This window comes from Mesoplodon bidens (assembly GCF_964165515.1).
Source record: "Mesoplodon bidens genome assembly, chromosome: 17".
Lineage (NCBI taxonomy): Eukaryota > Metazoa > Chordata > Mammalia > Artiodactyla > Ziphiidae > Mesoplodon > Mesoplodon bidens.
The window spans coordinates 11,940,253-11,967,954 of NC_138174.1; the positions used below are offsets into that span (position 1 = coordinate 11,940,253).

The window sequence follows — 27,702 nt, forward strand, 5'->3', positions numbered from 1 at the left end:
GGAAGCCAGCTGAGACAGGTGTGATTGTTTTCTCGTTGTGTTTCAAATTAAACACAAACTGAAAACAAAAAGAAAATGGAAGCTTATAACAACCCGGAGACATACATAGTCTGAATCCCAACTGCATGACCCTCCACCTACATGTTTCAAGCACCATGGTAACGTGGCATTTTTAAAGTCATTAGTTATCCTGAGAGTATTTTCAGCAGAGATTAGCACAGCATTTCCTGTGGGCAGCCACCAGCTGGGAGGCATCCTCTAGCTGGCTGGAGACTGCACAGTTGGCCTGACACGCATTTCAAAATTCGATGGATTTCCAGAGGGTGAGGCAGCCCAGAGACCCTGCCCGCTCACACCCCTTAAAGCCAGACAGATGAGAAAACAAATACAGACCACATCCAAAACCCTGCCACTGACCTTTATTCTCTTCTCTAAACATTCTTACAAACACTATGCTTATTCTTAATAGGCATACAAAGATGTGATCATTTCGAGCGACAAAAAGGCAAAAAGAATGAATCTATTCTATAGCCTCACATAACTCACATAGAACTATACATGTTTTTATATTTCTTCCTCAAATGCATCAAATAATAGACTTGGAATAATCAAGATAACAACTCACTCTATAACTTGTATCGAGGTTTATAATGAAAAGAACATATGACCGTTATAGGTGGCTGCAGTGACAGCTAACACCTGGCAATCCACTGTCAAGGAGACGGCATAGCTTCAAACCTGAGATGTGGAGGAGTGAACTGTGTGAGGAGAGATCCTTCAAGCTTATGCAACAGAAGAGAGCATTCCAAACATTAAACTGATAGATGAAACACAAAAGGTCAATTTGATTTCCAATGTTGTAGTTATACCTCCTTGCAGTGGTGGTTTCCCGCGGACTGGATTCTTGCCATATTTTAGGGAGACAGGGATAATAAAACTAGACCCGATTTTTAAGAGCTTGATTCCAACTGTATCACTTACTAGCTACATTCAATCATTCAATGTATTCAACAAACATTAGTTGAGCAACTACTATGTTCTGGGCACTGCAGACAGAGCAGTGAACAAGACAGGCAGCAACCCTGAGCAAATTGCCTAGACTTTCTGCATCTATTAACTGGCACAGTGAAATGGACACTAATGGTGACTGACCTTACCTACCTCACAGGCAGTTGTAAGGCTCAAATAAGTACATTCATGAAAGCATTCTGAAAGTGGAAAAGGTCGATGATAATACAAGTTCTCCTATTTAATTAGTTGACATATAATTTGTCAAAAGGACCAAAAGAAACTTTCCTCCCCGAGTTTCAAAACAAGTAAACAAATTTTGTCACTAATTTAAGTTTAAAAAATGTTTTCTTTGTGTTTTCAATCTGCAGCTAGCAGACTCATTTCTTTGGGGATAATAAATATCCCTTCCTTTGTCTCGGGAGGACTTCTCTAGGCTTGTAGCATCTAAGCAGTGCCTGGGACTAGCTCTACAGTACCTTCAACAAGGCAAACAACTGAAATCCTTGGACCCCGTGATTTCAGAGTTTGTTTGTTTTTTTTTAACAGAGGATCCTTTCTTCAAATCTTACGTAGAGCCCAAATGTACAGACGGATGCCAGAGAGGCTGCTCTGGCTGTGGGAAGGGCTTGTCCTCTTGGCTGCGGGCTCTCAGGCTCTTCCTGGAACCCGAGGGATCCCTGCATCAGTTTGAAAATCACTCTCCAGTCCTAGCACTCACCTGGACTCCTCTTCTTCCAGAAGACACTACAGCATAATGGTTAAGAGGGTGAGCTCTCCTGTTAGGCAGGCTGGACCTGCACCTTGGTTCCACCTATAAATAGTTTGCCTTCTCTAACCTCGCAATCCTGCTCTGCAAAACGTGGAGGCTGACTCTCCCAGGGTGTTTGTGAGAATCACAGAAATTCATCCATGTAAAGCGCTTAGCACAAAGCCCCGAAGATAAGATGAACTCATTATTCATTAACAATTGTTTTCCTCTTCTGATCCGTGTGGCACAGCCAGATTAATTTTTATAAATGACTGCATTCCATGTGTCATCTCCCTGTTTTAAACTTTACAAGGCTTCCTCCTCAGCTATTATACACCAAATAAATAACCCCCTTATCCTAGTATGTATGTGTGTGCGTATGCACAGATATGTATCAATCAACAGCTATAAGTATATCCACATCTGCAGATCTCCTATCAAACTCTCCAACCTCACCAGCCTCATTTTCATTCCACAGACTTGCCTTTCACATGTCCATGCCTTGACAGCTTTGAAACATAACCACGCACAGAGCACTGTGGAAGGGTCTAGCCAATGAAGTACCTGATTTGGACTTCCTAAGTAAATACCTGATTTGGATGTCCTAAGTAAATCAGAGAAGCGGAATACATAAAAGGAGAAAATCACAAGAGGGTCGGGTGCTGTGTTCCAAGTGCTAAGTGAATAGCAAGAACACAAACCTGAAGTAAACAGGCTGGGACAGTTGGTGAGAGTATTTCTGAGGAGGCCGAAACTAGATTGGAAAGAACATGAGCAACGGTGAGGGAAACACATGGGCTTGTGGAGGAACCCAATGAACTTTATGCGGGAGGCTGAGGAGAGAAGGCTGAGACCACGGAGGGCAAGGATGACCATGGCTGCACACACGGTGGTTCATTGAAAGCATCCTAAAAGGGGGAGGATGTGGTCCAAATGGAATTTGAGGACCACTGATCCGCAGGCTAGATGTAGAAGGAACTGGGGTGGGAGAGATAGGAGGAAGGACACCTGCTCTGAGGACATCTCTCCCCGGTGTCTCGCATCTCTCCCTGGTGTCTCTGCATCTCTCCCCGATGTCTCTGTCCCCACACAAAGCTCAGTGTATTTCCTTCCACGTGCCGCCCCCACGCAGCCGGCAGCAGTGACCAGCACACACCCGAGAAGGGACCCAAGCAACGGGACTGCCCGTCGTCCCTCACCCCTTCTCTCCCTCGCCCCCCACATTCCATAAGTCACCATGACCTCTCACCTCTGCTTTTACACATTTCTTAATTCTGTTCACTGCTGTCCATCCCCACTGCCAGCTACCAAAGCCAGGTCACCGTCTCTGCAATGACCGCTTACCTGCCACTTAACTTATCCTACATCCACACTCTTGGGTCTGTCTCTCCATCCATTCCCATCTCTACTTCCAGAGAGATTTTATTTTATTTTATTTTATTTTATTTATTTATTTTTTTGCGGTACGCGGGCCTCTCACCGCTGCGGCCTCTCCCGTTGCGGAGCACAGGCTCCGGACGCGCAGGCTCAGCGGCCATGGCTCACGGGCCCAGCCGCTCCGCGGCATGTGGGATCTTCCCGGACCGGGGCACGAACCCGCGTCCCCTGCATCGGCAGGCAGACTCTCAACCACTGTGCCACCCGGGAAGCCCCCCGAGAGATTTAAAAAATGTAGGTTGGCGACTTCCCTGCTGGTCCAGTGGGTCAGACTCTGTGCTCCCAAGGCAGGGGGCCTGGGTTCGATCCCTGGTCAGGGAACTAGATCCCGCACACCACACGGTGCAGTCCAAAAAACAAAAGTAAATTGGATCATGCCACACCCTGGTTCCCATTGTTCCCAAAATGTCGCAAAGCCTTAAAATGGTTTCAGAAGATTCACCACAGCCTGACTCCAAGCTCATTTGCTGCCACTCTTCCTCTCCGTCCCTCCACTCCAGTCTTTCTGGATTTCCTTCAGTTCCTCAGCTGTGACACTGAACCACGCTTTCTCTCTCTATGAAATCACCCTGCTGTCAGCCCACCCCTGGCAGCCGCCAACGACACACGGCACCCACACACTCACTTATCCAAGCCCACCTCGGTGGCCTGGCTGACACCTCCTAACCCTTTGGGTTTCAGCTTAAACCCCACACCCTCAGAGAAGCTCCTTCCTAAACCTAAACACGTGGTCCACAAGGCACGGTCTCACAGCCCCCATACTTCTTCTTCACAATACACGTCCTTCCTTCAATTATTCATTCACTCTGTACCTCACACTAGACTTTAAGTTCCATGAGGCAAGGACCATGTCTGTTTCCTGTAATATGGTGGGAACACCTAGAACAGTGCCTGGCCAAAGTGAAATATGTGTTGAATGAATGAAGAGAAGAAGCAGCTCACTTAAGGGGTGCCTGCAGTGACTCAGAGAATGAAAGAAGGATTTGGAGACACTTGGGAAGATACACGGATGGGGCTGATGGCTGTGGGAAGGGGCTAGGGAAGCAGAGGGAAGACTGGAGGACAAAGCAGGAATGAAGATGCCACCTCAGGAGCTGGGAGAAAATGGTATCAATGACAGAGCCAGATATCTGGTTTTTGGAATTTAACATGTTGGGTCAGAGGTAAAAATGAAGAGAGGAATATTGTGCCTGCCGTTCCGAGTGTCCCACATGACCTTGTTCATGAAGACGAACTCTATCCAACAGAAAGTGTATCAAGGCTAGAAGCCCTGCCCTGCCGCTGAAACACACAGCTGAGGGCTTGTTTCTGTTTTTGTAAACTATGACATGAGCTGAATCAAGCACCACTTTCAAACTCTGTTTCTCTTAAGCTCATTCTGAAAACGTGACTGAACCACTGGACTGCGTTTTTAAAAGTAAATAATAGGCACTATAATTTCACAATCATGCACAGTTGGTGTCTAATAAATATTTCTCGGGGTGATGGCATCTTGTTTTAGGTATGTTCTGCCTATCACCTCCCCCAGCCCCATCACCCATGATTCCCCTGGGGAGAGGGACCATATCCTCCAAACCCTCTGTGCAGCACCCAGCTTGGAGTTGAACACATACCAGATGAACAATAAATATTCATTGACTGGCTGTTAGATACAGAATGGAGCATTAACAGAAAGGCAGATCCGGGTTCTGAATCAGTGTCTTCAGCTGTACCACGTTACTCAGAGCCTCTGTGTCTATACAAGGTGATTGTGAGGACTGGAGGAAACAGCACACACAAAAGCACTTTGCAAGCTGTACAGAACACAGAACTGGATGCTTTCCATCATTATGAAGACAGTTTGGAATTTCGGCACTGGAAGGGGGATGGAAGGAAACTGACATATACCAGGCATCAGCCCAGGTCAAGGAGTGAGCCAAACCCCTGGCACGTGTTATCTTTTTTCGTCCTCACGAAAACCCTATGAAGAAACAGGCTCTGGGCTGTGAGACACTCCCCCAAAGTCACCCAGCTTCAAGTGGCCCCATTGGTGCCAAAATGGATGTCTGACCTCAAAGCCCAGTGTCATCCCCTTGGGGCGCCGCATAGCTCCGGTCAGGGCACCATTTGCTCTAGACCTAGAGAAGCAGAGGCCCACAGAGCTGCTTCCTGGGACCAACGCACAGACACAGAGCTTGAAAACCACACCTCTTGAAATGGAAAGCCTGGTCCTCTTTCCTCTGTTCCAGACAATGACTGGGCTTCCACGCTGGCACCTTAAAGAACTGGAATAACTGCTGTGAATCAGGAACTGAAGGAATGGTCGATGAGCCAGTAACTTAACCAGTGAAAGAATGAAAAAGAGCCTAAGAAAGGAAGGCAGCTTGAAAGATCTCCCCAGATTCTGCCTTCAGATAAGGAAGACATGAGAACAGATGAGGACAGCCGAAAAGGACCTTAGAAACCAGGGTCTTGGGACTCTCGGGAGAGGCACTAGATGCCCTGCCTGAGGTCACACTCTCCTCTGGCTCAGAAGAGAACCCAGACTCCTCCCGCAACTCTGGAGCTGCCTCCCAGACGGCCCCAAGCTTCACTATCTCACCACCTTTCCCCTGAGCTGTGCGAAGGGTATCTTGAGTCACCGGGAAGACGGCCAGGACTTGGTGGGCTGCCCTGGGCCTAAGAAACACTGTGAAAGAGGACACGATCGATCCTGTGGGTGTTGGGAGGCTTATGGGGGAGCAGTGGGGGGCAGAGAGGCTACAAGACAAATGATAAAGCTGGTGGTACTAAACATAAAGGACACGGGCTGGCTCAGCCTCCCTGATCCACCAGTGAGTCAGTCTGTGAGCAGGAAGCACAGCCTCGAATGGTGTTTTGGAAAAGGCCAGGGAGCTGTACTTTCAGAAGGTCTCTGTGTTCTGTTTTATCGTCAGAGCAGAAAGAGCAACCACCGCCAATGACCATTAAATAGAGGCCAGACTTTTACATTAATTAAAAGCCACGCTATATATATATATATATATATATGCCAATTTTTAAATCACTGAGAGCTGTACTGGCCCCAACAAGAGGTGACCTCAAGGCAAAGATTAAAGTCTCGGTGGGTAGGGGGTGACAGCAGGCAGTTCTGCTCTGTCCTAACTCTGTGATCTCGGGGGGGCTGTCTTGCCTCTCTGACCCTCACTTCCTTATTCCTATTCTTCTTGAGAAAATTAGAGATACTGTAAATAAATGAATACACACTGGCTACACAACATTCAGTCAATACAGGACAACAGCAATTTGATGATTAGTCGTAGAGGAAGCAATGATATTTCCGTGCTGTATATTTTTATATGTTGCAATTGCTGGGTTACAAGGCATCAGTGTATTAGACAGAAGTCTCCCATACCCGTCCCAGAAGGGCATTCTTCCGTTCTAGGAAGGATACCCTTGAGGGAGAAAAGAGACCCAGGAGTCTACTACTGCTCCAGGTCCATGAAGGTTCCAGTGTGTCTGGGGTTCGCCTCCTTCTAGAGTAAGCAGCCAGGCAGTTAGAGCTGGAGTACGCTGTTAGCAGTACGCCCCTGCCCTCTCCATCTGTGATGATGGAGTTCTGCTAAGAAACAGAACTCCAGACGCACCAGATGCAAATTTACATAGGACTAATAATAACAAGGAAGCATCCACTGAGTCATACTTTGACTTGACACTACTCTTTATACAGTCTATTTAAGTCTCACAGTAAACCTATGAGATACAGACTATCGTTAGCCACAGCTTAGAGAGGGGAAACAGAGGCACGGAGCTAGTAAGTCTCAGAGCTAGGAGGGGTCAGAGCTGGGACTGAAACCAGGCAACCCCAAGCCCATGTGCTTAGCTGCTGCACTATTCTACTAGCTCCTGACCAGGGAGAAAAGCCTGTAGTATGAAGATACGCACGCAAGCCTACCTGTTTGTCACAGACACTGGGTGACAGAGGGGCAATAAGCTCTCGAGACTCTGTGTCCATCTGATCCTGGTGGCACTCAGGTCACCTGGATGCTAGAACAGCCTCTGAGCGGCTTTCCATTCCTTTGAGGTCAAGCAGACTCAAGCAGGGAACCCCACCACAGCCAACCGGGCCCTCATGCTGCCACTGCTTGGGCTACCTGCCACAGGACGTGCACACGGTCACCACCCCACAGCCGTTCCATCTGGAATACGGACTCCCAGATCTCACCTCCTGTCTCCCTCAGGGAGCTGCACCACTTTGTCTTACAGAGGAGAGCATCACCAGGTGGCCACGACACAGGGGTCCTCGTGTGGGGAGATACTGTCCCAGACACCTATTCAATAGGGTAGCACAGCCTCACTGCATGCACCTCAGTTCAGCACATTTCTCCTTATAACCCCCCAGGAATGGAAATGCCCACCACTTGTCTGTCCAGCCATTTGCTCTACTAACAGTGCCTGGGCTGTGTGGCTGCTGGTGGCCTCCTAAAGGGGACCCACAGCGATGAGAACAATCCAATCCAATGTGATCAGATCACACCCTTGGAGCAGAGAGTGCCACAGTAACACGAGAAACAGCCATGCACTCTACCTCAGGGTTGGAGTGGGGTGGTCCCAGGAGATTGCTCAGAGGTGGCGACAGCGCCCTGGCTCTCAAAGGATGGCCAAGAGTCCCCCAGGTGGAGGCGGAAAGGGGAGCCAAGTGAGCTGCACGGGTGAGGGTACGGGATCCCCTGCAGAACGAGGGTCAGGTGTGTCTGGGAAGTTGGGGGCAGAGGGGAGCCTCGGGAAGGGGAAGCGAGGCGCAGAATAGTAGTGTCGGGCACTGGGGAGTGGAGAGAGTGTATAAAATACTAACCGCTGTCTTCAACAATATCACAATAAACTCAGGAACTCCTGACACTAATATCCATGAGACAATGAGAGAAAGATAGAAAGCAGAACACATGTAGATGTGATTCTAGACCCCATTCTAGCAAAAAGAGAGGGCGCTGTGGGCCAGGATAGTCTAAGAGGGGTCTTAAGGAGGCGGGACTGCAGCCGTGTTCAAAATTATAGGCCTGTACCCAAGTCACCCACTGTTACTTAAGTGTCACAAGCAACCTGCCACCGACCACCATCTCTTCCCAAAGCCTGCTTCGCTGCCTTTACAACGTGTCCGTGACTGTTTCCTTTTAAAGCCCCCTGACGTCCCCTCTAGTGCAAGCCTTCTGTATCTCCATATAAACTGCAGAGTCTGAGTCTGTAATTTCTGATGTGAACTAAGTAGGACCAAAATCATCTTTTTTTCTTTTTCTTCTTTTTAAAGAATGGCTGTCCCAGGGTACCCAGCACATCACTACAAAAGCTCTCTGTCAGGAAAACACCACCCAAACCAACAGTTCTTAACCTGGATCCATGGATGAGTTTTGAGGATATATAACTTCTTGAAACTGAAGGCTCGTGTGTGTGGGGGGGTGCGCATGTGCACGCACACACACACGCACATGCATGCAGGTGTATACATACCTGTGCATGAAAATGTTTATTTTTCTGGGGTAGCGTCCATACCTCTCATTAAGTTCTCATGAAGGAGCATATTCCCCAGAAGATTAAAAATCAATGATTCACACCAGGGCTCAGCAAACTGGAGCCTGCAAGCCACACCTGGCCACAGCCTGATCTGACAAATAAAGTTTTATTAGAACACAGCCCCACTTGTGTATTTCCGTATTGTCTGTGGCTGCTTCCACGCAACAACAGTAGACCTGAGGGGTTGCAACAAAGACCACATGCCTTGTTAAACCTAAGATATTTACCATCTGCCTCTTAATAGAAAAAGGTGCCGATCCCCCATTTAGACAATATTTTTAGAATCATCCACTACACTTGGGCAGTTGCTTGAGAATAATTTACCATCCAAATCCAAAGGTGAGCAAACAGAATCAAAGTTCCCCTGCCCTGATTAGCAAGTTCATAGACTAGTTGATGTGCTCTAGCCGGGCCCTCCTGTCCCCCTTAGAGGCCTACTAGGCAGAGTAGTGGCCAAGAGCAAGACGAGTGAGAATTCTTCCAAGGGGACCCTGCCACAGACGGCCTGGGCCAAGCTTCCTTTGCAAACTGCTAGAGAAGAGACAGTTAAGCAACAGAATAATCATCACTCTAAATAATTCAAAGACAGAGTCCTGCTGCTGGCTACAAACCAAAAATGAGAAATTGTATAATTACCCGCAGTGCATTTAAAGGACTATATAAAATACGCTAATGCTCTCACCATGTTAAGGCCGAACTGCAGAAACGATGCCATCTATTAACTGGCCTATGAGGTCAGTCCAAATAAAGAGAAACATCCTAAGGGTATTTTCTAATATAATCCTATCAGTGAGTCTGGCAGAAAACTTTTCTTGGGCCTCAGATTAAGAAAAAGTCTTCCTCCGTTCTAACGTGTCTTAAGTTGCACGTTTCCGTTTTCAATGCATTTTTATCTTCCTTTTATTACCTTTAAGTCAAGACTCTTTCTTGTGTATTTCTGGTTGTTGTTCTGGTTTAGCTCTCATCACGCTGACCTATTTGCTGGCAGATCGCATTATGTAGACGGACTTTAACACGTGCACTGAGCACAAAGCAAGCAGATGCCACATAAACGTGACCACGCGTGAACCTCAAGTTATGCAGCCTTATTCGGTTAGTGTCCTCCATGCTTGAAGCCCCAAGAACTATATGCCTTACCTAAACGTGCAGTTTGCCTGGGAAGCCAGATGTGTGGAGTTAGGAGAGACAGCTACACAAAGTCAGAGGCTCTTTCTTGCCCAGAGGGGGAGAAATATTTGCAAATCCAATGTTTTTTTTTTCTTTTTTTAATAGATCTTTATTGGAGTATAATGGCTTCACAATACCGTGTCAGTTTCTGTTGCACAGCAAAGCGAATCAGCCATGTGCATACACATCCCCACACCCCCTCCCTCTTGAGCCTCCCTCCCACCTTCCCTATCCCACCCTCTAGGTCATCGCAGAGCACCGAGCCGACCTCCCTGTGCTGTGAGGCTGCTTTCATGTCAGGGACCCTCAGGAGCCTTAGTCTCCTCAGCAGGACACCATAACACGCTGGAACTTCTGAGCCTTCCTCTTTGGGTTGCCATGTGGCCCTCATACCATTTTCCAATCTGAGTTGATTAAGCACTGCTGCCTACCATGGATGGCCTCTTTCTGTGAGTTGCCGGTGGCAAAATTTTTCATCGTAAATTAGTATCTCCTATACTCATTCACATATTGTTCAGATAAATGTCTGTGAAACAGCTCAAGATGAAGATCTAAAACCTGTTCCACTTTAATCAAGAGGTGAGGGTTTCCACGTACCTGAATAAAAATAATAGTATCAAATCGTAATATTTGTCTATTACGTTACAACTCTGCAACATGATGTTCACCCACATCATCTCATTTAATCCTCATGGCAATGTTTCGTGATTGGTACCACTTCTGTCTCCATCTGACCAGTGGACAGTGACTCAGAGAGGGTGAGTACTTTGTGCAAGGTCACATAGGTGATGAGGGCAGGAGCTGGTGGGAACCAGGACCCTCCTTCTCCAGGGCTGGTGCTCTTCTGAGGGTGACTCTGAGGCTGATGCTGATGCACTGCCAGACTGACTGCAAGCTCACATAACGGAACAAGCCCCAGACTGGACGTCAGCAACCCGGCTTCAAGCCTCATCTCTAACACTAGCCTGCTGATTGACTTCGGGCAGTTAACTTAATTCCCCTGGGCTTTGGCTTCCTCACATACAAAATCAAAGAACTGAGCAAGACATTCCCTAAGTTCTTCCAACTCCAACAATTAGGAATTTTACTGAGCGAATGTAGTCTCGTTCCCAAATGATGTATCTGATGGGAATGTACGTGGTGTGAAATACGAAGTACACTCAACAAGCAGACGGAAGGGATTTTGCACATTACGTGTTGTTAAATGATTCATGCCACAGGTCCCTCTCAGTTCACTAAGAGCTGACTGTCCACACAATTGTTGAAACATTTCTACGACCCCTGTGCAGAAACCAAATTTCAAGATGGGAGCGTGAAATGACAGGAGCCAGCCTGCCTCTCCTGAGCTGGGGGCTAGTCAATTTGCCTTTCTCTGCTTGCAAAGAACCAAAGTCTTTGATAAACTCTTTTTTTTCTTCTTCTGCTTGTTTTCTCCTCATTATAAGTGGTTGGTATTGTTACTGTTACAGAATTAACATGGATCTTTTCCCAGGATCTGGACAGAGCTCACGTTGTATAATAATAAAAAAAAAAATGTATCTGGTCTTCTTCCTGGGCTCCTGGGAGGGCGTCTCTAAACCCCAAGAATTTCCCAAGTGATAGGAGTGTCCCTGTCACTCTTGTCCCTTCGAACCACACTTGAGTTTATGCTAATGAGATGACTCAAGATGGGGGCTGGTCACACCAAGAAAACCAGCCATGTGATTTGAGGGTGGGGACTTTGAGTCATGTGATATCTTCCCGATCTCCTGGGAGTGGGGAAGCTACACACTGAGTTCAATCATGTGGCCAGTGATGCAACCAACCAGGTCTGTGTAATGAAACCCCAGTAAAAACTCTGTATTATCAAGCTCAGTGGAGCTTCCTGGTTGGTGAACACACAAAAGTGCCGGGAAGGTTACATGTCCTGATTCCACAGGGAGAGGGTGTGGGAGCTCTACCTGTGGGACCCTCCCAGACCTCACCCTACGTGCCTCTTCATTTGTCTGTTCTTGATTTATGTCCTTTGTAATAAAACTGTAATCATAAGTATAGCACTTCCCTGAGCTCTGTGTGTTCCACCAAACTACTGAACCTGTGGGCAATTTAAGAACCCTTCAACTGGTAGTCAGTTAGTCGGAAGTGTGGGTGGCCTGGGGACTCCTGAATTGGCAGCTGGCATCTGAAATTAGGGTGACCTTTCTGGGGACTGTGCCCTTGACCTGTGAATTCTGTGCTAACTCCAGGTAGTAAGGTCAGAAGTGCAGTGCAGTCCTGCAGCCCCCCAGCCACTACAGAGCTCTGCAGGGCATCCATCATGCGCACACCCACCCCAGGCCCTTTGCACTAACTGCCCCCTTAGTGTGGAGCATCCTTCCTCTCAGATCTTCATGCCTGGCTCTATCACCTCCTCCAAGTCTGCTCAAATGTCACCTTCCTACGGAAGTATTCTCAAACTGCAGTGGACCCTTGAACAACACGGATTTGAACTGCACGGGTTCACTTATACATGGATTTTTTTCAATAAACACAGTACCTATATTTTCACTTTACAGATCTTTAAATTAACTAAGTGTGGGGAAAAGTTTCTGTTTGATTAGAGATCACAATACGCGGAATCAAAAGAACTAGAGTTTGAGTCCTGATTCTAACCAAACTGTTTTGGTGTCCTGCCCTTGGGTGAGTCAAATTTCAACTGCTTTGATTTTGAGGCAGAGAAAGCAGTACACATATTTTCAACCATGCAGGGGTTGGCGCCCTTGAGCCCCGTGTTGTTCAAGGTCAACTGTACATTATTTACAGATGCGCCCCCATCCACATCCTCCCACACACCCCACACACTTCCTTTCCTTCCCTTCTCTACTTCATTCTTCTTCACAGCACTTATCTTCTGATATTCTATGCAATTCGCTTATGATTTTGCTTATTATCAATAAATACCTTCCTCTCCCAGAATATAAACTCCATGTGGGTAAAAGGTTTTCCCTCTTTAGTTCACTGCTATATATCTACTGCTCAGGATGGGGCCTGGCACATAGTAGATATTCCCTCAATATTAGTAGAACCTATACCTATATGCATACACACATATATTATAAAGATCAAGATCCTTGACATAGTAAATTGAATTCATATTAATTGTCTCTAAACCCTCCTACATTTAGTTTATTCATCTATCCTACATTTTATATTTGGAAAACCCATTGTATATAGAAAAATTTTACATCTTGCTTGAGGAAGAAGAAACAACAGGACTCATTTTTCCATAGGTTTTTAAAGCTAATCATAATGTAAACTAATCTTCTGACTTCTAACGGGATGCTCAGAATAATTCTGTTGAAAGGCAATCAAGCATGAATGAACAACAAAAAAGTTATAAAAACAAAGATTCAGCTAAGGTTGAGGGGCAAACCTACAAAAGAAGACATTTTGTATTTTCCAGAGATAATCACCTCAAAAGCTTTACAACCTGAGTTCTCAGTAGTTGGGCAGGGAGTTCTGTGGTCCTACCAGAGAAATGACTCAGCTGTCACACTGGTGGGAAGCTCCACAAGTGAACAAGAGACAATCACTGAACCAGCTGGCCCTGGTGTAAATTAATAACTAAACTAAAGGTAGAGACTGATGTTGTCTTAGATCAAAAGGATGCTAGTTTTCCCCCAACCGTCTGACAATGAATGGTTTTCCTTCACGTACTCTCCCCTACCCTGCACTTAGAGGTGTGGATTCTTTTGGCTCCATTGCTGGCATTTCTCAGCAAGGTTGCTGAGGTTTTTTTGGCTTTGTTCTGATGATCTGACAAGATTCTTATGAATTTAGCGAAACTCTTCTTCAGATCTGTTTGAGGTCTCCGAGAAAAGAGGGATTCCTGATTTCGCAATGACTTTGTCTATTGAAACATGAAGATAGGTCACTCACACAATCATTTTTTTGACTAAGAGCTTTATCCATTTGCTTATTTTCCAGATCCATCGAGACAGAATATCTAGCTTTAGGCAGCAAAGAATCATATAATATCAGGATCTTATTATATTTCAGTTATTCCAAACACTGACAATAGTGGAAATCTGTAAAGACAACGTATACCCACACACAAATCAAATTATTAGCCTATCTTGAAACTTGATTTTAGCATTACCTTCAGATCAAGTATTTTTCCACAGCAATTTTCACTTCATCTGCTTTCTGGTGAGTAGATATTTAACTTCCCAGAACTTTCTGTGGTGAAAGCCCAAGAATGCTTGACCCACAGAAGGCTCTTAATACACTCTTGGTGTGGGAATTGAATTGGCAGATTTCAAACAGGAACAAAAGCCTGAGTGCATACGCCCTGTGGACCCATGTTAAGAGGAAAGTCCTAACTACACCCTCCTGTACTCAGGGGTATGTGTGGGTCCAGGGCAGGGGACAAAAGAACCTGCTGTCCTTCTCTGCGGGACTGTTACCCGGCTGCAGGGAGAGAGAGACCCTGCCAAAGCTGGACACTGGATCTGAGGCTGGCCTGCCATTGCCACCCCTGAGGAAACATGTGAAGGTTACTGTAGCTTTTCATTTCTTTTTCTTTTTTGTCTGAGAGTTTGCAGGCAGCTATGCTACTGGTGGTCTATAGCTAGAAAAGCCCCTAGCAGCATGACTTAGTTGGGAAGAGCAGGGGCCTGGAAACCAGGAAGACCTTATTTCAACTCTGTCCTCTGCCATTTATCCGCAGGCAGAATTTGGATGTTGAAGGCCCTTAAATGGCCAGAATTAATGACTAACATTAATAAGATGTTGGCTGGCATGAGTACAATTAAAGTACTGGATGGAGGTTCAAGTATGCAATTAGCGAAGGAGCACGTGGCTTGACATCACATCAGAAGCCCCAGAGAATTCAGCAGAGAGCCACAAGACAGCCATGAGCCTGCACTGTCGGGCAACTACTTAAAGAAACCATCATCATTCTTAGGCTGCATCTGAACAAGTCTGATGCCTCTATTAAGTAAGTTTATATTCTCGACACGATTTGAAGCCCCCAAGGACTACTGCTTTCAGTTCTGGGTTTATTTCAAGGAGGATATTGCTGACCATGAAGTATCCAGAGAAATGTAACTAGGATGGCAGCATGGTCTTAAGAGAGCTTTGCCTAAGAAACCTGGAAAAAACATCTTTCGGGAAGTATCGGGTCTCAGTCCTCAAGTATCTGAAGGGTTGACAGGTGGAGCAGATTCCTACACCAGATTCAAGCAACATTTCCTGGGCACTTACTATATTCAGGACACTGTGATAGGTGCTGTGTTATAGAAATTAATGACACACAGGACCAGTCTGCAGGCATTTGCAATTAAGTAAGATGAAATGCAAAGAGTCTGGGATCCCCGGTTTTCATACCAATTCTGTTCCCCACTAAGTATGTGACTTTGAGCAGTTTCTTATCTTCCTTAACTCGGCATTTTTTATTCATAAAGCAACACCACAGAGTTTTTCTGACAATTAAATGAGATAAATATCGATAAAAAGAATGAGAAATCAGTAACCGACTGGAACTGAGTAGATGGGGGAAGGCTTTACAAAAAGAGGCAACTTTTAAAGTGAACCTCAAAGGACAAGAGGGAGTTAATTCTGGGTGATAAGGGAGAAAAGGAAGATTAGCATTGCAGGTGGATGGGCCAGTATGAGCAAAGGCAGAGATACTGAGAATAAACAATTCTTTGGGGAGACCAGAAAGTAATACTGTGGCTGGAGTACAGAGGAAGAGTAAAGTGATGGTAACAGCTGGAAAGATACAACCCAGCTGACTTATGAAGGCCCTAGAACGACATGCCAAGGGGACCTGGGCCTGCGCGTCCGGAGCCTGTGCTCCACAGCGGGAGAGGCCACAACAGTGAGAGGCCCACGTACCACGAAAAAAAAAAAAAAAAAGTTAAAACTTGGGTTTTAACTCTTGACAGAAGAGTAAAGGAGATTTGGTGAACTTAGCCTTTCACACTAACTAGCTGTGTGGCCTCGGACAAAATTATTTATCACCAGAGCCATAATTTCCTTAATTGTAAAATTGGGAAAATTATACATACTTCAAAGGCTTTGCTTATTGCATACCATCTGGTTGCCATTTGTCACTGTCACTGTTTACCATAACCACCACTGCTGAAACCATTCAGGTAGATGAACTTGGCTAGGAATAGAGAATAATTAAGCAGGAAAAAAAAAGTTGAGGAGTGAATCTTAGGGAACAATTATTAAGGGATATACGGCAGAAGAACAGACTTGAAAGAAGCTCAGGAATAGTCACGGAGGTGGGCAGAAGACCAGGACAGACCATGAAGGACAAGGGGGGAATCATCGAAAATATCAAATCCTTCAAAAAAATAGGGGAGGGAAAAAATAAAGGAGAACATGGGATTTAGTGACGTGAAGGTTACCCTTGTTTAGTGAACTATTACGTAAGTGGAGTGGAGGCAGTTACGAATGTAACAGGATTCCGAATGGAATTTTCATCCAGACTCCAAAGGGATGTGTATCAGATACCCAAGTGAACTGTGAGATGGATCAGCTTCTGGAAATGTCAAAGTAGATGTAAGCAAACAACTACAGGCCTTGGTCTTCTTACCCACTTTCAAAGGTATAAAAGGCTTAAGTTAGTGGAGAGAAAGGGAATTTGTGAGACGGATTTCTTTAGAGAGAGCTGTGCTGTGAACACCCTCATTCCAAAAGAGGGGAAATGCTCCCTTCACCTCAGCTGGGGCTTCACTGGGAGGACTGAAGAGCTCGGTCAGCATCATCTGTGGATGGAGGGAAACAGTAGACTGGTGTTTGAGTGTCTGGCTTTCCCCCGAGAACCTCCGACAGAAGAGTAAAGGAGATTTGGTTGCAATGAATGGCTGGCTTATCATTGGAGCAAAAGATATATGAGTGCTGCAATGGATCTGAGGGAGTGGGCTGGCATGAAGATAATTTAAATTCTTCCCTAGAGGATCATCTGAGGCCAACAGGGAGAGCTTTGAAATCCGGGACTGAGGGAGAAATATCCCAAGCTGGAAGAGACTGAACGGACCACATCAAAGAAGAGTTGAATGTTCCCAGTGAGAGTCCCTGAAGAACCCATGAAAACACCCATAAGAGAAGGTGGCTTTGTAGAGCATCTGCTGGCCCAGAGAGTCCAAGCCATCACGGCACAGCACAGTCATGTAGGAGTCTCCACCCCTTTCTCATCACTCTGCTCCTGTGCCCCCTTCCCTACTCCGACCCTGGAAGGAGCAATAACAACACAGGGGAGGACAGTAAAGAGAAAGAAGGTTAGCAACTCCAACTGTTTTCCTTCAGAGAAAGAACTCACTACATTGGGCCCCAGATAGGTAAGGACAAGGAACTCCAATTTGGAGTGACTACTGTGTGGGACTAGATATTTCCACTTGTGCATTGAGATGGTGACTTGTAGCTAGGAGGGTCCATAACACCTGTTACTATCTTAGGAGGAAGCAGAAAAGTCTTCAGAGACTTGCCCAAGTGTCATTCAGTGGCAAGAGAAGAACTTTCACCACCATATACATGTAAAAGATAGTAAATTAAAAAATGAAAACATGATTCTTGAGTTTTCACTGTACCATTTACCCAAAGGTGTAAAAAGTGAGTCAGGATGAGTCGATGGAGGCTTCAAGGACAGTGATACCTTTTAAGCTGTTTGGCAGAGACAGAAAGAGTACTGTGATTGGATGAGATGATGGACAGCTCTCTTAGGATCGGGGAAATGTAGGCATGGCCATGAGTTGAGGAGAAAGAGACTGTAAAGCCAGGGTAAAACAACAAACCTTCAAGAACAACAGGAAGGAAATGTTGATAAGGCGAAGTCATCAGTAAGAGAAAAGACAAAGTCAAGGACACTATCATCGCCATTAGAAAGGAAGACTCTTCTTCCTTTGAAAGATGGGAGAAGGAGCGGAGAAGATGAGTGAAGATTTAGGGACATTTTGGTCTGGAAGGAAAGGAAAATAAAATAGTTTACTGTGAATGACTTTGAACATCCTGATGGTCTAGGAGGAAAGCTCATCTTCTAAGAATGAAGGCAGTGGGTGGTTTTTATCGCTCTGGAGGGCAAAATTAGGACCACTGTTGCACAAGCTAGAGTGAGATTTATTTGGGCTCAATATAAGAAAGGACTTATTAAAAATCAGCACTCCTGGACAGTGGAACTGGCCTTCTTATAAAGGTGTAAGTTGCCAGAACAGAGGGTTCTAGTTGGAGCTGGATGAACCAGTGTAAGAAGGGAGGGTGAACTTACAGGTCTCCAAGACTCTTCATGTACAGGATTCATTCTCAGTGTTATATTTTGTAGGTTTTTCCATGTGAACAAGTCAGGGATCATTGTTACTGAATACAATAAAGAGAAGCCCATGAGGACTGGAAGAGAAAGTGTAAAGAAAAGACTGCATATGTTATACAATGTCTTGCTTTCCTAAGGAGAAAATTATCTATTTGTAGCAAAGGAACTATCTTGTACTTGAGTTAGATTCTGTCTCCAAGGTATAATATGTCTCTATATGTCTCCAAAGTATCTATATGTCTCCACAGCTTGGCAGTGGGTTAAATTAGAAAACATCACTATGTTCCAAGAGACTTTATATTTATGCATGAGCTAAAATGTAGCCATGGTGGAGGAAGTCTCCAGAACCCCTTTAGTTTTCCCACAGCTAAGAGGCAAATGGGAACTTGCTGACAAGAGTAAAGCACGTTAGCCAATGGGCTCTCTGTTTGGAACTCACAAAAAACACACTCGATTTTCTATTCGAAAACGAAATGTCACAGAAACTTGGCAATTATTCCACAAGACAGTTATAATTTTTGTTAAATAAGAACTTTACATCCCTAATGTCAACATCTACTGAAACAATAAAGTATTCCAGCATCAGGTGTCAGCATCTCAAAGAAATCTGCCCACAGATTCAACTTAAAGTAGCCACATTGTGCAATTAAAATTCAAATCTATAAAGAACTGTCAGTCTGCTGTGACCCATCAGATATCTCACCGCAATATTTCTCCAAAGAGATAAAATACACAAGAACAACAAGCAACAATTAATATTGAGTCAAAGTTCAGCACCTATGATCCTTTGACATCTTTAGACATAAGCAATATTAAAAGTCATAAGAGGGACCTATTTCACGGAAGTGTTACTGTCTACAATTATTGGTGCCTAGAGCACTGCCTGCCACATGGTAAGTTAGTTTAGGTTACTGAATAAGTGAATGGATGCATGCAAGACTGAATGAATTTTGTTAGCAGTACCTCAAAAGCCACTTTGTGAGGAGGTCTCGTCAATCCAGACACTGAGCATCTTCCCGGTGTTCCCAACGACCTTGTGGTTCAGCATCACCAGCCCCAGGACAGAGCAGCCGGGCCATTAAAACCCCTTTGACCCAAATCAATGTGGACCTAAGGCCTGGGCCTCCTAAACATTGTCAGTTTCAGAAGTCTGACTGGTTCTAAATGTGGTTTGGTTTAATCTTCCAGAGATTCCCTCCAGAAAAGAGTGGGTATCTTCAAAGGTCTCTTAAGTTCCCCTTACCTCCATCACAGGAATAAAAGTTGAGAGTGGGAAAAAGCAACAGAAAACCACTTTTCTTGCTCTAAAGAGCACCAAAAGCAAATCTTGGTGACATCTGCCTCCAATTAAGCCCAGTCAATGCATCTACGTGGCTGAGTCCAGCTGCAGTCCACCAGGAGGTATATTTCAGCTGAGGTGTCATTCACTAACATTATTCACTAAGTAATAAGGACCACAGTTCTGAACGTGCTTTGACATTTATTATCTCATTTGAGGTCCATTACAACCCAGGGGGGAAAAAAAAGGTGTTTTACAGAATAGGAAGCAGGCTTGGAGATGTAGAGACCACACAGCAAGTAGGACATGGAGCTTGGACTAGACCTTTGTCTTCTAATCCAGGGGTCCCCAACCGCCGGGCCGTGGACCGGTAGCAGTCCGCGGCCTGTTAGGAAACGGGTCGCCCAGCAGGAGGTGAGCGGCGGGCAAGCAATGGAAGCTCCATCTGCCGCTCCCCACTGCTCCCCACTGCTCCCCACCGCTCCCCACTGCTCACATTACCACCTGAACCATCCCCCCCACCCCCTGTCCGTGGAAAAATTTTCTTCCACGAAACCAGTCCCTGGGGCCAGAAAGGTTGGGGACCACTGTTCTAACCTTGTCCCAATACTGTTTCTACTACACTAGGTTCTAACCCTATTTTCCCATCACCCAGAGTTGGGGAAAGCAATCAGTGGTGCAGGGCGCTTCTGCTTCATCTCATTCAGGACATGAGTCCTTGGAAAGTGGGCAAGATGGAATATTTCTAGAAACATTTATCAAGTGGATTCTGGGTACCTGACACCATGGGGGTCCATAAGAGAGGAAACATCCCTTCTAGAATCACATACCCAGAAAGAACACTATACTCCAGGTGGGTCTTCCTATTGCAGGAAAAAGCTGGACTGGCATTCCCCAGAGACAGGACCTGGTGTCCGTGTGGACACACACACTCAGTCTCCCCAAAGTCTTAGTGCAGTTTGAAACTTTCATAACTTCAAAAGTATAAATGCTACAAACTTAACAAAAGCATCATGTGGAAGCTTAGTTATTTACCTTTCTTCTGTACTTTTATGCTAGACTTACTATATTTCTATACTAATTTTTGTGAATTTTGAGTAACACTTTTAATTTTTGTTTCAGTCAACATTTGCCATCTTCAGTCAGAGGGGCTCTATGGTTTAATAATACATGATACGCCTACAATAATACAGCAAATGAGCCACATCTCACAAGAAGGCTGCAGCCCACTAAAAGCAATCCTCACATGTGCTACTGTTAAAATACATTGCTCCTAACCAAGCTTGTAGCACTGGCTTTTTTTAAATAAAAAAAAAAATCCCAAGAGCTCTACTTCCTGTCTATGCCAATTCAACTTTATCTTCCTAGATACAATCCATCCTGTTAAAATTCTGTGGATCCTCATCTGTCTCCTACCATATTAATTCCCCTCCCAGATGATTTCACCCACACGCCATCAACTTTCTCAAATGGGCATCTCTAACGATGCTAAACTATACAGAATCCAAGGAAGAACCCTGGGGTGTGACTCTCAGCCGACAAACAGCCCCTCCCTTCAGGGACCTTATGGGGCCAATTCTAACAGAGATCTCTCCCAGCATATTCCACCTATAAATCAGCATTGACACTTCTGGAGGAGGCAGTTCAATCAGTTACAAACACAACCACCTCTATCCTTCAGACCATACATTTTCATCTTAGTCGAAGGGATTTCAAGAGGGGCTCTGTCAAGTGCATTGCTGAAATTCTCAGCCCATCCCTCTGGTCCCCCTGGTGAGTGATCCTACCTATGAAACGTAAGGGGAGAGGCAGTCTTATCACAGCTCTGTTGTTTATGTATTCTAATTACGATAAAGCTATAACTGGGCAAATCGAAAGACAGGACAAAACAAACAAGGGAAAATGAGTTTACTTGTAACTCAAGTTCAAAGAAAATCTGGACAACTCCAAACAATATTTGTCCCCCCCCAAAAAAGATATGTCAGACACCTAACCCTGGTACCTGTGAATGTGACCTTACTCGAAACAGAATCTCTGCAGATGTAATCGTGTCAAGGTGAAGTCGTACTGGATTAGGGTGAACCCTAATCCAATAACTGGTGTCCCGATAAGAAGAGGGACATTTGGACACACAGAGAAGCCCAAGTGAGGATGGAGGCAAAGGCGGGAGTGATGCTACAACAAGCCAGGGATACCAAGGATTAATGGCAACCATCCGCAACTAGGAAGAGGCACAGAAGGATTCTTCCCTAGAACCTTCCGGAAGGAGCACAGCCCTCCCAATACTTTGATCTTGGACTTTTGGCCTCCAGAACTGTTAGAGAATCAATTTTTGTTGTTTTAAGCCACTGTGGTTCTTTGTTACAGCAGCCCTAGAAAGCAAATACAACACCTAAGCAAAAATATGTTAAGTTTGAAGTCATGCTTATTAACACTGGAGTCAAGGACACTCGGGAATTGGTAAACAGAGAGGATGAACAGAAAGGACAAATACCATATGATATCACTTATATGTGGAATCTAAAATATGACACAAATGAACTGATCTACGAAACGGAAACAGACTCACAGACATAGAGAACAGACTTGTGGTTGCCAAGGGGAAGGAGGGGGTGGGGGAGGGATGGAGTGGGAGTCTGGGATCAGCAGATGCAAGCTAGTATATAGAGAACGGATAAATACCAAGGTCCTACTGCAGAGCACAGGGAACTATATTTAATATCCTGTGATAAACCATCATGAAAAAGAATATGAAAAAGAATGTATATACACACACACACACACACACATATATAACTGAATTTGCTGTACAGCAGAAATTAATACAACACTGTAAATCAACTAGACTTCAATTAAAAAAATTAAATTAAAAATTTAAATAAAGGACGGGTGAGGTTTAGACGCCTGAGCAGGTGTCAGGCCTGGCAGGGGTGAAGTAAGTTTGTGAAGAAACTGGTCAGGTGAGTTTGAGGGTGTTGGCTTGGAGGCTGGGGGGTGAACAGAAGGTGACAGCCTGTGACAGGCAGCTCACCAAGGAGTTACTTATCCCTCCCAGGTAAGAGGTAGGCACTTCTCAACAAAATCCGCTCACTTTTTAATGGCAGCAAATCATAAATTCATCAGTTTATCATCAATATACAAGCAAAACCATGTGAAGCTTCCTGTCTCCAATTTGGCATTTCCCTTGACTATGTTTCATCATTTCTAAATTAGACCACAAGCCACGCAGGGGAAGGATCTGTTGGCCTGTCTTGTCTCTATATATAGTGCTGCATCCACCATGGTAGAAGGTGCTAAGAATCCAGTGATTGATGACGATATTGCTAAAATGGTTACATTTGGAGCTGGAAGAAGGAAGGCATTTTTTTTTTCCATGTGAAAACAGGGGAGGGAGGAGGCTCCCTTGCAGTTTCTAATATTGATCTGGCTCTACTGTAGCCCCATGAAATAAACGTCTGTAATGGCAGAACGCCTCACTGCAAAGACCTTAAGAGCCATCTCCAGAAGCTTTCCCAGCAGTAATTAGGGGGATGTATTATTGCTAATCCTGAACACACTGGGAGCTGGGTTAATTTTGAGAGATAAAATAAAAGTGCTGCCTTGTGGCAAAGGACCACTTCTTGGCGCCATTAAATCAAGCACAGCCCTACGCCAGTATTAATGCAGTAGATTCCTGGGCCCCCCGCTGACGCTCCTTTTAGGAAGCGACTATGGAAGAGGCCAAATGAAGCCTCAACGTGCAAATACCATTTAGCAAGTACAAATAAGCTGGGCTAAATCATGCTCAGAGCATGCAAGGAAAGATTCAAATGTTAATACATTAGCACCAGAACATGCTGTACAAGCAACAGGGAAATTGCAGTTGTCAACGTGTGAATTTAGTCTCAGGGCAGGTTCATCCAAGGAAGTAAAAATCTCCATTTAGACTTCTTTCTACCCCCTCCCCCAATCCACGTGTTTCTCTGAGGATGGGGGAGGACACTGTTACTCAGAAATGTAGTTCACACCAAGAAATGCTTAGGGTATATTCATCCAGGGAAAGGATGTGAAGTTCTCACTTTCTCACTAAAACAGTTTGGGGCTTCCCTGGTGGCGCAGTGGTTGAGAGTCCGCCTGCTGATGCAGGGGACATGGGTTCGTGTCCCGGTCCGGGAAGATCCCACATGCCGCGGAGCAGCTGGGCCCGTGAGCCATGGCCACTGAGCCTGCGCATCCGGAGCCTGTGCTCCGTAACGGGAGAGGCCACAGCAGTGAGAGGCCCGCATACCGCAAAAAAAAAAATAAAATAAAATAAAAATTAAAAAAATAAAATAAAATAAAATAAAATAAATAAATAAAAAAATAAAAATAAAATAGTTTGAAGTGGTCCTTCAAATGGCCAAGCCATATGTGCCGGTCAATATCCCTTGACGCGTGTGTGTGCGTGCACACGTGTGCATGTGTGTATATATATGCATTCCTACTAATAAGAAAGGTTTCTAAAGGGAGAGTACAAGGGATTTTTCTGTTGTACTTTTCAGAAAGCCTGCCTGCCCACCATCGCAGATGAACACGAATAGGCTGCGGCGTTGTGAGTTGAGAGAACGTTGTCAAGAGGGAAAGCCCAGCCCCAAGGCCACACCAAGCAAGGCGGGGTCGGGGGGAGAAGCCCCAAGTCTACCTGGGGGCTGGGTAGAGATGGAGGGCTAGGGAACCCCAGGCCAGCTCTGCTGATCTGCAACTGAGCTGTATTGCTGTTCGAGTCTGACAGGCTGTTTTCCGTATCAAAGCAACAAATGAAATTCTCACTTCAGAACGCATCTGGCCTCTCAGACCATTCTATCAGAAACAGCTATTTCCTTTAAATCGAAAGTCAAGGCTGCCGGCTCTTCTGCCTGACTCCTAACATTCGGTTGTTTTGCACAATGGCAAAGCTGTCTCATCCTGAAGAAGGCCCTCCCAGAGGACAGTATATGTGTGATAGGTGTACATAAATCTGTGCCCCCAAGGATAGTCTATCAGAGATAAAGATGGAAGGCATTTAGAGAAAACTTATTTAGAGGGAAAGAGACACCACACCACTCTTCCAGTTAAGCCCTTCCAACCAAAATGGCTTAAATCTCTTCAAGGGATATATCGATATAAACTTTTATTGGGCATTTAAAGTTTTCATGATAAAGGGACAATCTCTCTTAGTCTCATCCCTCCCTATATACCCTAAGTCATATTAAAATGACGAAATAATTGTAGTGTGTTTAAATACATGTAACTCTACGTGATACGTAGATACGCCATGTGAATGTACATCAGCTGTATTGGAGCTCCAGTATTTCCCAGCCACTCACTCAAAAACTCACTGATTTACATGCATTCATCTAAGCAAGAAATTCACTATCACGTCAAGAAGTATTTCCAACTAGCAACAGTTTGAATTGTCAATAAATATATACTATGTCCCTAATTAAACCAGAAGTAGTATGATCAAGGAAAGGTCTCTGTTCAGGACAATAATCTTCCCTGTGATGCTGTTAAGATTCTGAGATGATTTATGGTATCAAAAAACATCATCCTTGAAATTACAACCTTTCACATTCATTTGCTAAGAGGCACCTTTCCCTCTTTATCAACTGTTCCTCCTCGAACAAATGTAAAAAAAAAAACCACATTCCATTTTCAATGGAAGGAAGCTTCCCTCCTCTCTTTTGATCCTTCATAGATTCTAATGACATACAAATTCTGAAGCATTTAAAGGAAAAGGACACACAACCATCTTTCTCGGTTAGGACCTGAAGGATAACGGAGGCCATGCGAAAGCTGAGTCTAGACATATACTCAATAATTTTATGTTACACATCTTTCAACTATGCATTTTGACAAAAATATATAATTAAAAATGTAGGAATATGCACCGTGATTTTTCTATAGAACATCAATGTAGTTATGAAATGGTTATAAATTAGCCACTGGTAATTTACCCTTTAAATGATTTAACCTTTCCAATGATCATTTCATCTGTTTTCTATATTAAAAAAAAAATCAAAGAAATTCAAGATATGGAAAAGCCATGTTGGTTGAGGATCTGAAACTGATTTGGTAGCTTTTGAGTTGACATAATCTTGGCCTGGTGCAGCTCATTTTGGAAAGCTGCCTCAAATTTCCCCTGGTTTTGAACTTTTTTTTTTTTTCCTTACCACTTTCATCTAGCAAGAAATCATCCTGGTAACGGAACTTCTCCGGTCCACATGCAATAAAAATGTCATCGTCACCAAAGAAGTCCTGAAGGCACATCACCTACAAGAGAAAAGCATGACACTCAGCAAGGGGTCAGCAGAACAGCAATTACAACAATGCATCCCTGCAAGTGGACATCTGCATAAAGCCACTTCCCATCTAATGGAATCAACAGGGCAGCGTCTCCAGAGGAATTTCAAAAGAAGGTTTCAAGCATCTGTTACTAGTAAGAAACTTGTTCCGTTTCAGTGGTGCAGGAAGACGGGATAAGGAAAACAGAACCGGTAACTGTCACATTTATTACTTGATATATCAATAGGATATGAGGTAAGAACCCTTTATTTTCATAACAGAGAGGATGCAGCAACATGTGGAAAAGGAGCGCTCCTTCACTCTTCTGAATGTAACAGTCCTTGATAGCAATAAAAGTCAGCATCTGATTTTAGCAACAAATACATTTTCTAGTAACTGATGCCACAGTTGCCATACACACGATGATCCTTGGGGTAACAAATGGAGAAGAATAGTTATATCCTAACAAGAATAGAACAATCTACTTGAGACCCATTCTACCTCTGGCTAAAACAAAAATGGTACCCTTCATACAAGGAATAATAGAAAAAGTCAGTTATTTCTGAGATTTAGATACGGAGGAACTGTATGCCCTGCACTCAAGCTAAGCTAAACTTTAACACTCCTGTGGGCTCCCCAGCTTGTAGTCACACAAAGGGAAAGTTTTTAAACAACTTTTTGATATTTATTCAATTTCTTCTCCAATACGAACTTTGAGAGCTAAATGCCGCTTTCCAAAGTAAACGTGGTCCAGATGAATAATTTCAAGCTTATTGCTCTCTGTCTGTGGATACGTGGACGTGCAGTGTAATACTTTTTTTGCTCACAGTATGTATAATGCCAGCAGAAGGCACCGGAAACACTGCTGATTTCTATCTATTTTCAATTTTCTTTGCTTGGAGCAGATTGTAAAGCGGTCAGTTGAAGGCACCATTCAGAGCTGCATGAAATAGACTTTATTTATCTATTGCACTTTCCCTTGGATATTTAAGGACCAGAGACAAGCTTCCCCGTGTCTGGTATGTGAGATATTTTTGGTCTGTGTTTCCTACGAGCCCCTCCCTTATCTGTTGGTAGCTTCATCCACAGAGAACCTGTGGGGTTCTGTTCCTTGTCAGTTCCTGTAGCATGACCCTGACAAGTCAAAGATGCTGTAGGACTTCCAGAAATAAGATGGGAGAACACTTTAGAGTCCCAAATGCAATGCTGTGGAGGCTTTAGATAGTTTTTCTCAAATAATCTCTCATTTCCAAATAATCGCTTGGCTGAGGTTTTAGGAATGATATTCCTCTAACAGTTTGATAGTAAGCATTAAGTATGAGTGAAGGACAGTCATGGTTGTCAGTGCTTATTCTGTCTGCAAAAGCTTTGAAAACACAGGTGTCTTAAGGGGGACTTTGAAATCATCGAGGAAGACGGACCCAAGGTCTTAAGACTCGTGTTAGAAGCTCTGTCTACTTGGGTTAAAAACAGGCTCGTTGAATTCAGAACCCACTCTCCGTTTTACTCCTCTCATGACCTTGTTCATTTTTACCTTTATGACACAGCACTCCTCACCCCAGCTTTCTTTATCAGCATGGGTATCATCCCAACCAACCCTACATAGGCCGTTGTCATTTTACGTGCAGAAGTCCACATTGTGCCGACTGTATGTCCATTAGCATACAGCACACACGCATACAAAAATGAGTAAGAATGGGAAACCGTGTCTTTTTCGGGCACAATGTGAATTAACCCTAAAAAAGCAGTATTTCCTAAAGTGAGAATGATTAATAGCATTTATGCCCAAAATGGTCCTATGGTCAAAGAGATTTGGGAAATATTTAACCAGTATAAACAGGTTTCTTTATTTCTGGTCTTCTCAAAACCCTTAGTGTGCTAACGTACACTGCAACTCCAAGGAGGAGATGATAGAAGAACATAGTGTTTCCCAGACTTATTTGATTCTGGAACCCTTCTCACCCGCACTGGTATGAA

General features: G+C 44.5%; 1 protein-coding gene across 3 annotated transcripts in view; it reads right to left on the minus strand.

Annotated features, from left to right (window-relative positions):
• Positions 1-27,702, minus strand: part of DCLK1 (doublecortin like kinase 1) — a 325,626-nt gene that overhangs the window by 129,431 nt on the left and 168,493 nt on the right. For all 3 annotated transcript variants that reach the window (XM_081214510.1, XM_081214509.1, XM_081214508.1), the window contains exon 4: positions 25,614-25,713. In XM_081214510.1, coding sequence (XP_081070636.1) covers positions 25,614-25,713 — 100 coding nt within the window. The remainder of the gene's footprint in view (positions 1-25,613; positions 25,714-27,702) is intronic.